Source organism: Equus quagga, chromosome 6, assembly GCF_021613505.1.
Source record: "Equus quagga isolate Etosha38 chromosome 6, UCLA_HA_Equagga_1.0, whole genome shotgun sequence".
Classification (NCBI taxonomy): Eukaryota; Metazoa; Chordata; class Mammalia; order Perissodactyla; family Equidae; genus Equus; species Equus quagga.
The window spans coordinates 90,317,184-90,331,476 of record NC_060272.1 but is presented as its reverse complement, the minus strand read 5'-3'; the positions used below and the strand labels follow the sequence as shown (position 1 = coordinate 90,331,476).

The 14,293-nt window shown below is 39.5% G+C and overlaps 1 protein-coding gene across 1 annotated transcript in view; it reads right to left on the bottom strand.

Annotated features, from left to right (window-relative positions):
• Positions 1–539: 539 nt before the first annotated feature.
• FRMD3 (FERM domain containing 3) overlaps positions 540–14,293 on the bottom strand; it is a gene marked incomplete at its 5' end in the record, with an annotated part of 86,592 nt that continues 72,838 nt past the window's right edge. Inside the window, one exon of the mRNA XM_046663885.1 lies at positions 540–3,594. Within this exon, the coding sequence (XP_046519841.1) occupies positions 2,996–3,594 (599 nt within the window). The remainder of the gene's footprint in view (positions 3,595–14,293) is intronic.

Genomic DNA, 14,293 nt, shown 5'->3' with positions numbered 1-14,293 from the left:
ATCTGAGAAGGAAAAGGAACAATAACATGTCACAAATTCCTCAATTGGGGAAAAATAAACACAACTATGTGTGAAGGGCATATCAGTTGTGTGTATATAAATACAGATTCATATATAAACATATATATGCCAATAATATGGAATATACATATACTCACACACTTGCTGTGAACTCTCTATCTCATGCTATTATGTCCCCTCCATCTGTGGGAGCAGTCTTTTCCTCATTTGATTCAGGCAACCGGTGACTGTCTTTTAACAACGCTTAAGTGGATATTTCTAAGAGGCTCTTATTCTACCCCAGCATAATGGCATTTAAGGATCCCAGTTTACTTTTGGTGGCTATTGTTTAAATTCAGCAGACCCTATCCTGTCAACTCCTTCACTTAAAAACATTTCTATTCAGGGGCTGGCTCCATGGCCGAGTGGTTAAAGGTCTGCGTGCTCCGCTTTGGCGGCCTGTGTTCGCAGGTTTGGGTCCCAGGTGCAGACCTACTACTCCACTCATCAGCCATGCTGTGGAGGCATCCCACGTACAAAAAATAGAGGAAGCCTGGCACAGATGTTAGCTCAGGGCTAACCTGCCTCAAGTGAAAAAGGAGGAGGATTAGCAATGGCTATGAGCTCAGGGGGAATCTTCATCACACACACACACACAAATTCTATTCAACAGTTAAGTTTTTTGCCTAAGAGAAAAGAGATGTTAGCTGGAAATGTTAAAATAATGTATTTATTACTCTTTAATATAAATTCGCATGGTTGGACTACATGTGATATTTATCCTGTCAGTTATTTTTCAAATGTTTTATAATGGGAAATAGATTACTTCCATAATTTAAAAAATAGTATTCAATATTATTTAAAAGGGTGAGGGCTAAATGATTTGTTATGGTTAGAACTTCAAAGAAAATGATATGAAGCATGATTAGAAGGGGGACTAATTCTATGCAGATTACACTGAAGTATCCTTATGTCAGAAGGTATGACTTAGAAGTCATATGAAAAAAGAAGAGGGAAGAAATCTTCAATTTCAAAGCTGGCCATTTGAAAACTTCCAAAATAAACTATAGACGATATATTTCTATGTTTATATCAAATTTCAGGTATTAAATGTTCTTTATTAAAAAGCAAAATCAATCACCAAAAGCACATGGGAAGGAACACCCTACAAACTTCACAGCCAATGTGTATCATATTCGCTCAACAGAAGGCTCCGTGAGCTGACTTTTAAAACTTATTTTCAAAATTAAGTATTTAGTAAAGCACTCAGAGATCCATTGAGTAGGACTGGAATGGCCAATTTGGAAATTGTGCTAATGATGGAGTTGGAGTGTCTATTAGAGTTAGGGGGAGATCACAGGCAGCCCAGTGTCTTTGTAAATGAAGGCAATGGAATGTTTTCGATCCACGGAGAAATCCCAGTGCTCCATGCTCTAAGCTCCATATGCTCTTCTTTCTCATTTGTACCACAGTATTGGTAGGTACTTCTCCATGGGAGGACGTTAGAGCCTTTCCTTCATGGCTTTAATGGTCTGAAGGAAAGTTCAAGAGCATGTTTCCCATCTACTGTCTGATTAGGGAGTCATTTCACTACTTCACCCAAGCAGAAACACCATATCATCTAATGAGTCCCCTCCACTTTCATTTTAATTATGAATGAGTTACGATCTTAAGGAAACCAGGAAGGGAAGGGAGTATAATGACCACCACAAAGAAAGATCATCGGCATTTATCAAAAACCCAAAATCCATTCTTTTCATTCTCTCTCTTTCTCAAACACACACCTCTTTTGAAGTTTCTTCTAGAGAATCACAATGAATGGCCTGAGGGACCAAAAAACATGACTTAAAGTTTCCCCACTTTTATTTAGAGCCACTTACGCATATTCATGTCAACTCGGACAGTGAGTACACTGTTCTTTACATCATCCAGGACCTTGCATCATCATCACTTTCATCAAACAGATCATCTGCCAGCTGCCACTTGCCTATCAGCCTCACCAGAACTCTGTTTTGCTACTTGCCATTTGCCCCATTCCCATCTGCTTCCACTCTTGGGTTAATGTACAATAATATGCAATTAACTAGCATATCTTTTAACTATTTTCCTTTAAAGTTTCACTTTCCTTTAAAAACATTCTACTTCCCCAGCCAAAATATATGGACAGAATGCAAATGAAAGTAATGTCATCTTGTCCAAATACTTTGATAAATGGACCACCCTGTGTCCATTTGATGCTCTCAGTTTCTACATCCTCCAGTTCCATCATCCATCTTAGGAGCTTACTTATTACAGTGTCTTTCTACCTATTTTCTATCTCATATGCAGGTAACAACAAATTATGCAATGATTTAGCCAAAAACATTTTTAAAAACAAACCAGTGCCAAAACATTAAAAAAATTCCTGACATACTCTTTGTGCATTATTCTTACAATCTGTACACTTAAATAACTCCAGGTGGCTTCTTCTTTTTTTTTTTTTTTTGCTAAAAATTTACCAAAATATTTTGAACACATAAAAATATTTTTAAAAAAACAAAAACAAAAGCCCAGCATAAATTTAGTTGTATAGGCATTGGTTAGAAGATGTTGTTTTCACTAAGGATTATATTCAAAAACCTTCTCTTGGGTTTTTACTAAAATTCTGATTCTGAACCTTATAGCTTGTAATGCTGCTAACTATTAAAAAAGGGGAAATCTAATTCAGCTCAATGTATTATGATATAATAGATAAAGAGTATGTCTGTAATATAATAAAAAATAAACATATTTTTGGTTAAAGGCCATCTTCCTGACCTGTAAATAAAATAAATGTATTTGATTTAAACTTATTTAATTGCAGTGAATTATGGAAAGCTAACTTAAAGGTTTGAATAATCAGTTATGAGTAAAGAACACCTGTTGATGGCCCTGTGACCATTCAGAACCAGGCATTTGCTGAAAAAAACAAATCACTAGTATTGAATATAGCCCTTAGTCATATGAGATATGAGCCTTATGAGCAACCCAGCATGTAGAGAATGAGGTTTACTTTGCCAGCCACCCACTCCTTGAGAGGACAGTAGTATTCATAGTGAAACTGCTCAAACTCTGGCGTCTGGCGGATTTCACATAAGAAGGAGAGATCAATACCTGACTCCAAAAGGAGGAGGAGCAGGGGGAATACAAAGAGCAGCAGCCCCAGGCCCACCACCAGGAGCCTGGAAAAACTCTTGACCAGTGGGTTCACCCGAATATGGCCGCTCAGAATGTCATAGCTCCACGACAAAGCTTGGTGAGCCTCCTTCAGCTCCTCTTCTTCAGCCATCAGAAAGGCATTTTCATCTGCTTCCAGATCCTCGAATGAATCTGTGTCTTCTCTTTCCAATTCCAGCCTAGATGGACAGTCAAAGAGCATGTCAATCTCGTCATCATCAACGGGAGTGGGGAGCAGGCTGGCACTTGGGTTATATGCCAGTTCAGAGATGGTCAAGGGCTCTTCTCTTATTTTATCTTCCTCTTCTCTTGGGGGGTTCTCATACGCCCGGGCTTCCTTCACTGGTGAGCTGGAGATCAAGGGGGCAGAAATATTGTCTTCTTTGGGTAATGGAACACCTGTAAAGAGACATTTTTTTCTTAAAATTTCAGGTTTTCTTTCTCCACAAAGATCTGCAGATGCAAACAAACCAAAAAAAGAATGGAATTCAAGGAATCCATGAAATTGTTCTGTGTGGAATCCTGACTTTTAACAATGTCATTTTAGTAAGAGACCCTGTACCATAAGTTCTAAGGTCAACATGCTAAACCAAAAATAACCACCACAACTCAAATGGTTGGCAATATTTACAACATTTACATGTGCAATTATGGTCTGCAAACTTCCAACTTTGGTCATGTCTGAAAGAATAAAATGACAATAAATCACTATTATAATTGTGAATGGTATCTTTTAGAACTCAACCTGTCATCCTATAAAGTATTATGGTAAAATATAGAATCTACTATCCAATGATAATCACTTTATTATTTTTATGTATTGTTTTCTAGTCTTCATCTTAGGCACAATTTTGTGGTTTCTATTTTTATATAATTGTAGTTATATTGTATGCACAGACTTACATTTTCCTCCTTTCATTTGACATTTTAATTTAGACATTTTCTGTTGACATGAACTCCCATTGGTATTCCTTATAATGGTTCCAGAATTCTCTATTTAGTTAATACAATAAATTAGTTTCCTATTAGCAAACATTTAGATTGCTTTGCAGCTGTAAAAAAAAAATGCCATGAGACATTTTTACATAAAAGCCTTTTTTTCCCCTCTTATTTCAGTTCATTTGCCATACATAGATGTCTGAAAGGCAAATTGCTTGGTCAAAGGGTATGAACACTATTTCTTAGAGTTTATTCAGGGAGAGGTGTTTCTCAGCCCTCATTTTACAGATGGGAAACCCAGTTACCTACTGTCAGGCCTAAAGCTAGCTCTCCTAATTTTGAGTCTTGGGTTCTTAGTGGTAAATAAAGGCAAAATCAAAGAAGTGTTCCCAAGGATGGCTCTATAATATAATACCTAATTGGTAGCCAAGTGTATCAGGTAAGTGGAAACCACCTTTTAATGATACATTTCAGGATTGCTGTTTCTGCAAGATGAGCAGAAAGTGATGTTACCAAGGTGGCGACATAGTTTGTTCCTTTCTTCACTCCCCCTCACAAGAAGAACAATTAATAACTGTTCATGGACAAGACACCACTGAGAGAACATGGGAGTGAGGCTGAAGAACCCCACCCCTCCTGGCCCAATACCACAGAGACCAAGGTAGACTGCATTAGAAGAGTAAGAGGAGCAGCTACACACTGATCACATTGCCCCGTCCCAAGGCTGGTGCAGCACCATGCTGAGAAGTCCCCCTATGTTTATAGGAGCCTATAGTTCCTACAGTAGGAAAAGAAAACCCAGGGGTGACATCTAGACTCTCTACCCCTGAACACTGTGGGTTGCTTTGTAGGATCCTTTACTTGGTTTTGCCCCACAGGGATCACAGGGGAATCTGTGAGGCTCAACCACTGGGAATCTGATTGTGACAGAGAAGGGGGAGGGGCTTCCAAAAACCAGCTCTCAGATCTTGGCAGACCAAGTTCTTACCTGCAAAGCCCAAGTAAGTAATCCCAACCAGCAGCTATGCTCATGTGTAGAACCAAAGTGGTGGTGTATTCTGGCCAGGGAGCTTGGCAGGGTGCAGGTCTGCCTGATTTGGGTCCTCAGATGAGGAGTTTTGCCAGCCCTGGAGCCTGGTCTGCCCATGCCCAGGCAGAAATACTGAGTCACAGCCCCATCTCCTGCAAAGAGTGGCCTCCAGCCCCATCTGATAGAAAGAGCTGGCGAGAACACCTGGAAGCTGCATTACCCAGCAAAAGTTGAGCCAAGAGGTGGGCAGACAGAGCTGACTACCCATAGAGCAAAGAAACTGGAGCATGGGTCAGCTTGCGTGAAGACCACAAAGAGCCTTGGTGGCCTTGGAGCTGCTTCTCCCACTGCACCCAGGCAGGGAAACTAATTCATAGCCTCACTCATTGCTAAATACAGAATTCAGCCCACTGACCAGGGAATCTTACCAGAGCACAGTTAGATGGGAAGCTGTATAACCCATCTAACAGCACTGCATACAGTGGCACTTGAACAGAGAGCACAGCCTGTGGCTTTCCCTGTCTGCAGAGCAAAGCTGGTGGCCTCCCCAGAACAGGATATCCAGTGCACATTCTTGCCTGATTTGGGTCCCAAAACAATATGACATGCAGGCCCTGGGTCCCATCCTGCTCCCTCATCAGGGAAGGGAAGCTAATTCATAGCCCCACCTACTGCTGAGTAGAGTACCCAGCCCATACCATCTAGTAAGCCTGACCAGACAATCTGCAGAGCCTATCCTACAGCCTTGCTTGGGCAGGGGACCAAACCAGCAGCTGTATCCAGCTGTTCTCAGCCAGGGGCACACCCCTCCACCCACGACCTTGGAGCTCAAACAGTTTCCTGGCTCAAAAATAGACCCTAGTAGCAGGGTCTGCCTAAGGATATTACTGGCAGATACATCCAGAAACCCAAAGTGACCTGACTGGTGAAGAACTGTCTCTGCCAAAGTGAACCTGCAAAGTCTGGAGGAGGAGACCACCTCCTCAAATGCTCAGACACCAAGATAAAGAGTTGAGGATCATGAAAGATCAGGTAAATAATGACACGCTGCACGAAACTAATAAAGCATTAATAACTGACCCTAAAGCAATAGAGATCTATGAACTGTCAAAGAATTCAAAATAATCCTCTTAAAGAAGTTTAGCAAACAACAAGAACACATAGACAACTAAACAAAAGTAAAAGAACAATGAATAGGGCCAGTCCTGGTGACCTAGTGGTTAAGTTTGGTGCACTCCTCTTTGGTGGCTCAGGTTTGGTTCCCGGGTGCAGACCTACTCCACTCATCTATCAGTGGCCATGCTGTGATGGCAACACACATACAAAATAGAGGATGACTGGCAATAGATGTTAGCTCAGGGTGAATTGTCCTCAGTAAAACAAAACAAAACAAAAAACAATGAGTGAACAAAATGAGAAGTTCAACAAAAAAATGGAAACCATAAAAAAAAACTAAACAAACAGAAATCCTAGAGCTGAAAAAGAAAATAACTGAATAATTCAATAGAGAGCTTCAAAATCAGACTCAACCATGCAGAAGAAAGAACCAACAATCTGGAAGACAGGATATTTGAAATTACCCAGTAAGAGGAGCAAAAATAAAAAAGAATGAAGAAGAGTGAAGCCAGCCTATGGGACTTATGGGACAAGGAAAAGAAACAATATTTGCATTATGGGAATTCCAAGAAGAAAAGAGAAAGAGAAAGGGACAGAAAGTATATTTAAAGCAACTACGGCTGAAAACTTCCCAAACCTGGAGAGAGAAATAGACATCCAGATCCAAGGGGCCCAAGGGACCCCAAATAGGTCAACACTGAGACACATTATAATTAAAGTGTCAAATGTCAGAGACAAAGAATTTTAAAAGCAGCAAGAGAAAAGAGAGAAGTTACATAAAAGGGAAATCCCATGAGACTATAGGTGGATTTCTCAACAGAAACTTCTCAGGTCAAAAGAGAACGGGATGATATATTCAAAATATCTAAAGAAAAAAACCTGTAAACCAAGAATATTATGTCCAGTGAAGCTGTCTTTCAGAAATGAAGGAAGGATAAAGACTTTTCTGAACAAAGAAAAGCTGAGGGAATTCATCACTAGACCTGCCCTAAAAGAAATGCTAAAGTTTCTTTGAGTTGAAATAAAAGGATGTGAATTAACATCATAAAAACATAAGAAGGCAGGGACTGGCCTGGTGGAATAGTGGTTAAGTTCGCGAGCTCCACTGCAGTGGCCCGGGGTTTGTGGGTTCGGATGCCAGGTGTGGACCCTCACATTGCTCATCAAGCCATGCTCTGGCGGCATATCATATAGAAAATAGTGGAGGATTGGCATAGATGTTAACTCAGGGACAATCTTCCTCGCCAAATAAATAAATAAATAAGAAGGCAAGGTATTTTCGAGATCTTGTCAAGATGGCAGCATAGGCAGACTCTGAACTCAACTCTTCCCACAAACACAACCAGATTACAAATTTTCTTGGAAAAATTACCGCAGAGAGAGAACTGAAAACTGGATAAAAAGAACCCCCACAACAAGGGACAGTCCTGACTGAGGCAGAAAAGGCAGAAATTCCTTCTGAAGAGAAAAAAGTCACCTTCGTGAGCCACAGAGATTCACAGCCAGCCCGGCAGGAGCCACCCTAAGGTATGTAGCTCTCCCTGGAGAAGTGGGGACATGAGTGGGGCCCATTACTGATGTAAGCATCTTGCAGACTCAGCACAACTGAGACGAGTGTCCTACTATTTGGCTTCACTGGCTATTAACTGCAACATTGGAATACCCCAAGAAAAGCTATTGAATGAAAGCCCAAAATACCTGGCTCTTAAAGGGCCCATGCACAAATTCTCCCATCTCAGGGAGCAACCTAAAATCATCATAAAGAAAGCTGCATAGTCCTTTGGTGAAGAGACTCACCTGGTGGGCTCTGGGTGCATCTCAGTGAGAGGTGAGACCTTTCCAGAGACTGAGACATTGGTGGTGGTCATTGTTGTGACCTAGTACAGGCATGCTGACACAGGTGCTGGCAGATGCCAGTGAAGTTCTTTCCCTGGCCTGTTAGCCCTGGGGCCTGCCACACCCACTAGGGTCCAGATTTAATCCAGTTCAGGCAGGGCAGGCAGCCTGCCCTAGGGACTGGCCCCACCCAACAGCAAGCCCTCAGGCTACTTGTTGGCCTGCATAGACTGGGTGCCTTGATCCTCTACAGGCAGGCAAGTGTGTCCACCTCTGTGGGGCAGGGCGTGTGTGAGGAACAGGTGAACTGTGAGGGACATTGGTGGAGAGGTGGGGGCCTCTGCAGTGGGATTACTGGGTTCATTCCAGGGGGTCGGGATGTGTGCACAGGTCAGGACTATGTTGACAGTGAGTGTGGATCTGTGGGAGGTGGGGCTTATCAGTGGCAGAAGACCTGTGCTTCACAAACAGCAACAAAGAAGATCAGCCCTACCTTCCAAAGCCTGACACAATTGGGTGCTCCTATGCCTGGGGCTAGCCCAACACAGCTGCAATCCTAAGAGAGCTGACAACAGACTTGCAGGCCTGAGGCCTACAGCAACTGTAAGCCCCTGAGCCTAGCAACCAGCTACACTGGGTGCCTACCCAATTAACAGGAAAACTGCAACAGGAGTGTACCATTAGACCTTGTAGCCAACAGTGCTGGGGCTTGCTAAACCCGATTTACAAACAGCTGGACAGGGAGGGAAAGCCTAGACTCCCTGAGTACCTGCAGTAAGAGCAACCCTGCTACAGCAGGACACAAGTAGCCCACACAAGGATCACTCCAGGAACATTTGGACTGGTGAGGAGAGGGAAGCACACTGCCAGGTCTCAAAAGGCATCTCTTACATAAGGCCACTTCTCCAAGATCAGGAGACATAGCTGACTTACCTAATACATAGATATAAGCACAGAGAAAGAGGCATAATGAGGGGGCAAAGGAATATGTTCAAAGCAAGGGAACAGGACAAAGCCCCAGAAAAAGAAGTAAATGAAGCAGAAAAAAGCAATCTACCTGATAAACAGTTCAAATAAAAACTCATAAAGATGGTCACTGATATTGGTAGAAGACTGGATGAACACAGTGAGACTGTCAACAAAGGATTGGTAAATATAAAAAAGAACCAATCAGAAATGAAGAATACAATACTGGAAATGAAAAATTCACTAGAGGGATTCAATAGCAGAGTAGAGGATACAGAAGAATGGCTCAGTGAGCTAGACAAAAGACTAGAGTTAATCACCCAAGCAGAACAGACAAAAGAAAAAAGAATGAAAAAGAATAAGAACAGTCTGAGGGAACTTTGAGACAATATCAAGCACACTAACATTTGTATTATAGGTTCCTCAGAAGAAGAGAAAGACAAAAGGGCAGAGAATCTATTTGAAGAAATAATAGCTGACAGTTTTCCGAACCTAAGGAAGAAAACAGACATCCAAATCAGGACGCACAGAGAGCACCAAACAAGATAAACCCAGAGGCCCACACCAAGACACATTATAATTAAAATGTCCAAAATTAAAGATAGAGAATCTTAAAAGCAGCAAGAGAAAGGTAAGGAGTGACATACAAAGGAAAGCCCATAAGGCTATTGGTGGACTTCGCAGCTGAAACCCTACAAGTTAGAAGAGAGTGGCATGACTTATTTCAAGTGCTGAAAGGAAAAAATCTACAGCCAAGAATACTCTATCCAGCAAGGTTATTATTCAGATTGAAAGGAGAAATAAAGAGTTTCCCAGAGAAGCAAAATTTAAAGGAGCTTATCACCAAGAAACCAGTTCTACAAGAAATGCTGAAGGGCCTTATTTAAGTGGAAAAGAGAAGACCACAAATATGGATAAGAAACCTTTCAAAAAAAGAAAAAGCAAACAGGCAATAAAATCACTGGTAAAGGCAAAAATACAGTAAAGGTAGAAGATCAACCACCTATGAAGATAATATGAAGGCTAAAAGACAAAAGTGATAAAATTACCTATTTCAATGATAAGAGGGTAATGGATAGACACAGACAAAATAAGAGATTAGATATGATTTCAAAAACATAAAATGTGGGAGGAGGGGAGTAAAAGAGTAGAGCTTTTAGAAAGAGGTCAAGATAAAGAGACTATCAACTCAATACAGATTGCTATATACATAGAATATTATACGGGAACTTCACAGTAATCACAAATCAGAAACCTATAATAAATAAAGAAGTAAGTAAGAGGAAAGAAATCAAACATATTACTAAAGAAAGCCATCAAACCACAAGGGAAGAGAGCAAGAGAAGAAGAAAGGAACAGAGCAGAACAACTAAAACACCCATAAAAAAAAAGTAGCAAGGTGGCAATAAACACATATTTATCAATAGCTACTTTAAATGTCAATGGACTAAATGCTCCAATCAAAAGGCATAGGGTGGCTGATTGGATAAAAAAACAAGACCCATATAAATGCTGCATACAAGAGACACACTTCAGACCTAAAGACACTCACAAACTGAAAGTGAAAGGATGGAAAAAGATACTCCACGCAAACGGCAAAGAAAAGAAAGTGGGGGTAGCAATACTTATATCAGACAAAATAGACTTTAAAACAGTAACTGTAATAAGAGACAAAGAAGGGCAGTACATAATGAAAAAGTGAACAATCCAACAAGAGGCTATAACACTTGTAAATATTTATGCGCTCAGCATAGGAGCACCTAAATATATAAAGCAATTATTAACAGACATAAAAGGAGAAATAGACAGTAATACAATAATAGTAGGGGACTTTAACACTCTACTTACACCAATGGATAGATCATCCAAACAGAAGATCACTAAGGAAACACTGGTGTTAAACAACACATTGGACCAGATGGACTTAGTAGATATATATAGAACATTCCATCAAAAAACTGCAGAACACACATTCTTTTCAAATGCACATGGAACATCCTCAAGGACTGATCACATGTTAGGCCACAAAATAAGTGTCAATAAATTTGAGAAGATTGAAATAATACCAATCATCTTTTCTGACCACAAAGGTATGAAACTAGAAATCAACTACAGGAAGAAAACCAGAAAAGCCACAAAAATGTGGAGATTAAACAAAATGCTACTGAAGAGTGAATGGGTCCATTCAAAGGAGAAATTAAAAAATACCTGGAGACAAATGAAAATGAAAATACAACATGCCACAATCTATGGGATACAGCAAAAGCAGTTCTAAGAGGGAAGTTTATAGAAATCTGGACCTCCCTCAGCAAACAAGAAAAATTACAAATAAAAAATCTAATGGTATACCTAAAGGAACTGGAAAAAGATGAACAAACAAAGCCCCAAATCAGCAGAAGGAAGGAAAAAATAAAAATCAGAGCAGAAATAAATGAAATACAGACTAAAAAAAATTAGAAAAAATTGATGAAACCAAGAGCTCGTTCTTTGAAAAGATAAACAAAATTGACCAATCTCTAGATAGACTCACCAAGAAAAAAGAGAGAAGGCTCAAATAAATAAAATCAGAAATGAAAGAGGAGAAATTACAATGGACACCTCGGAAATACAAAAGATTACAAGAAAATACTATGAAAAGCTATATGTCTACAAATTGGATAATCTAGAAGAAATGGATAAATTCTTAGAATCATACAACCTTCCAAAACTGAATCAAGAAGTAGAGAATTTGAATAGACCAATCACCAGTAAAGAGATTGAAACAGTAATCAAAAACCTCCCAAAAAATTAAAGTCCAGGACCAGATGGCTTCCCTGGTGAATTCCACCAAACATTCAAAGAAGACCTAATACCTATCCTTCTCAAACTCTTCCAAAAAATTGAAAAGGAGAGGAAGCTTCCTAACTCATACTATGAAGCCAACATTATCCTGATACCAAAACCAGAAAAGAACAGAAAAACAAAATTACAGGCCAATATCACTGATATTGAAAAAATCAATGAAAAAATCCTCAACAAAATACTAGCGCATTGAATACAACAATACATTAAAAAGATTATACATCATGATCAAGTGGGATTTATTCCAGCAATGCAGGGATGGATCAACATGTGCAAATTAATCAACATGATCCACCACATTAACAAAATGAAGAATAAAAATCACATGATCATCTGAATAGATGCAGAGAAAGCATTTGACAAGAAATAACATCCATTTATGATAAAAACTCTAAATAAAAGGGGTATAGAAGGAAAGTACCTCAACATAATAAAGACCATATATGATAAACGCACAGCTAATTTCATTCTCAATGGAGAAAAACTGAAAGCTATCCCTCTAAGAACAGGAATCAGGCAAGGATACCCATTTTCACTACTCTTATTTAACATAGTATTGGAAGTCCTAGCTAGAGCAAGGAAACAAGAAAAAGAAATAAAAGAGATCCAAACTGGAAAAGAAGAAGTGAAACTGTCACTATTTGCAGTTGACTGATTTTATATATAGAAAACTAAAGAATCCACTAAAAATCTTTTAGAAATAATAAATGAATACAGTCAAGCCTCAGGATGCAAAATCAGCATACAAAAATCAGCTGTGTTTCTATATAATAACAACAAAATAACAGAAATAGAAATTAAGAATACAATCCCATTTACAATTGTAACAAAAAGAATAAAATAGCTTGGAATAAACTTAACTAAAGAGGTGAAAGATCTGTACACTGAAAACTATAAAACATTGTTGAAAGAAACTGAGGAGAAGCAAAGAAATGGAAAGATGTTCTGTGCTCTTGGGTTAGAAGAATTAACAGAGTTAAAATGTCCATACTTCCTAAAGCAATCTATAGATTCAACGCAATCCCTATCAAAGTTCCAACAACATTTTTCACAGAAATAGAACAAAGAATCCTAAATTTTTTTTTTTTTTTAAAGATTGGCACCTGGGCTAACAACTGTTGCCAATCTTCTTTTTTTTCCTCTGCTTTATTCCCTCACCCCCCCGCCCCCCGGTACATAGTTGTATATCTTAGTTGCAGGTCCTTCTAGTTGTGGGATGTGGGACTCCACCTCAACGTGGCCTGATGAGTGGTGCCATGTCCGTGCCCAGGATCCGAACCCTGGGCCGCCACAGCGGAGCACGCAAACTTAACAACTCGGCCACGGAGCTGGCCCCAAGAATCCTAAAATTTATATGGAACAACAAAAAGACCTAGAATAGCCACAGGAATCCTGAGGAAAAAAAACAAAGGTGGAGGTATCACACTCCCTGATTTCAAAATATACTACAAAGCTATAGTGACAAAAACAGTATAGTACTGGCACAAAAACAGACATACAGATCAATGGAACAGAATTGAGAGCCCAGAAATAAATCCACTCATCTATGGACAGCTAATTTTCAACAAAGGAGCCAACAGCATACAATGGAGAAAGGAATCTCTTCAATAAATGGTGTTGGGAAAACTGGACAGCCACATGCAAAAGAATAAAAGTAGACTATTATCTTATACCATGTACAAAAATCAATTCAAAGTGAAACTTCTAGAATAAAACATAGGCAGTATGCTCTTTGACATTGGTCTTAGCAGCATTTTTTTCAAATACCATGTCTGACCCGGCAAGGGAAACAATAGAAAAAATAAACAAATGGGACTAAATCAAACTAAAAATCTTCTGCATAGCAAAGGAAACCATCAAATAAATGAAAAGATAACCTAACAACTTGGAGAATATTTTTGTAAACCATACATCAGATAAGGGGTTAATATCCAAAATATACAAAGAACTCATACATCTCAACAACAAAAAAACCAACAACACAATTAAAAAATGGGTAAAAGATCTGAACAGAAATTTCTCCAAAGAAAATATATGGATGGCCAACAGACATATGAAAAGATGTTCAACGTCTTTAACTATCAGGGAATTGCAAATCAAAACTACAGTGAGATATCACCCCACTCTGGTCAGAATGGCTACAACTAACAAGACAGGAAACAACAAGTTTTAGAGAGGATGTGGAGAAAGGGAACCCTCGTACGCTGCTGGTGGGAGTGCAAACTGGCGCAGCCACTATGGCAAGCAGTATGCAGTTTCCTCAGAAAATTAAGAATAGATCTACCTTATGATCAAGCTATTTCACTGCTGGATATTTATCCAAAGAACTTGAAAACACAAATGCATAAAGATACATGCACCCCTTTCTTC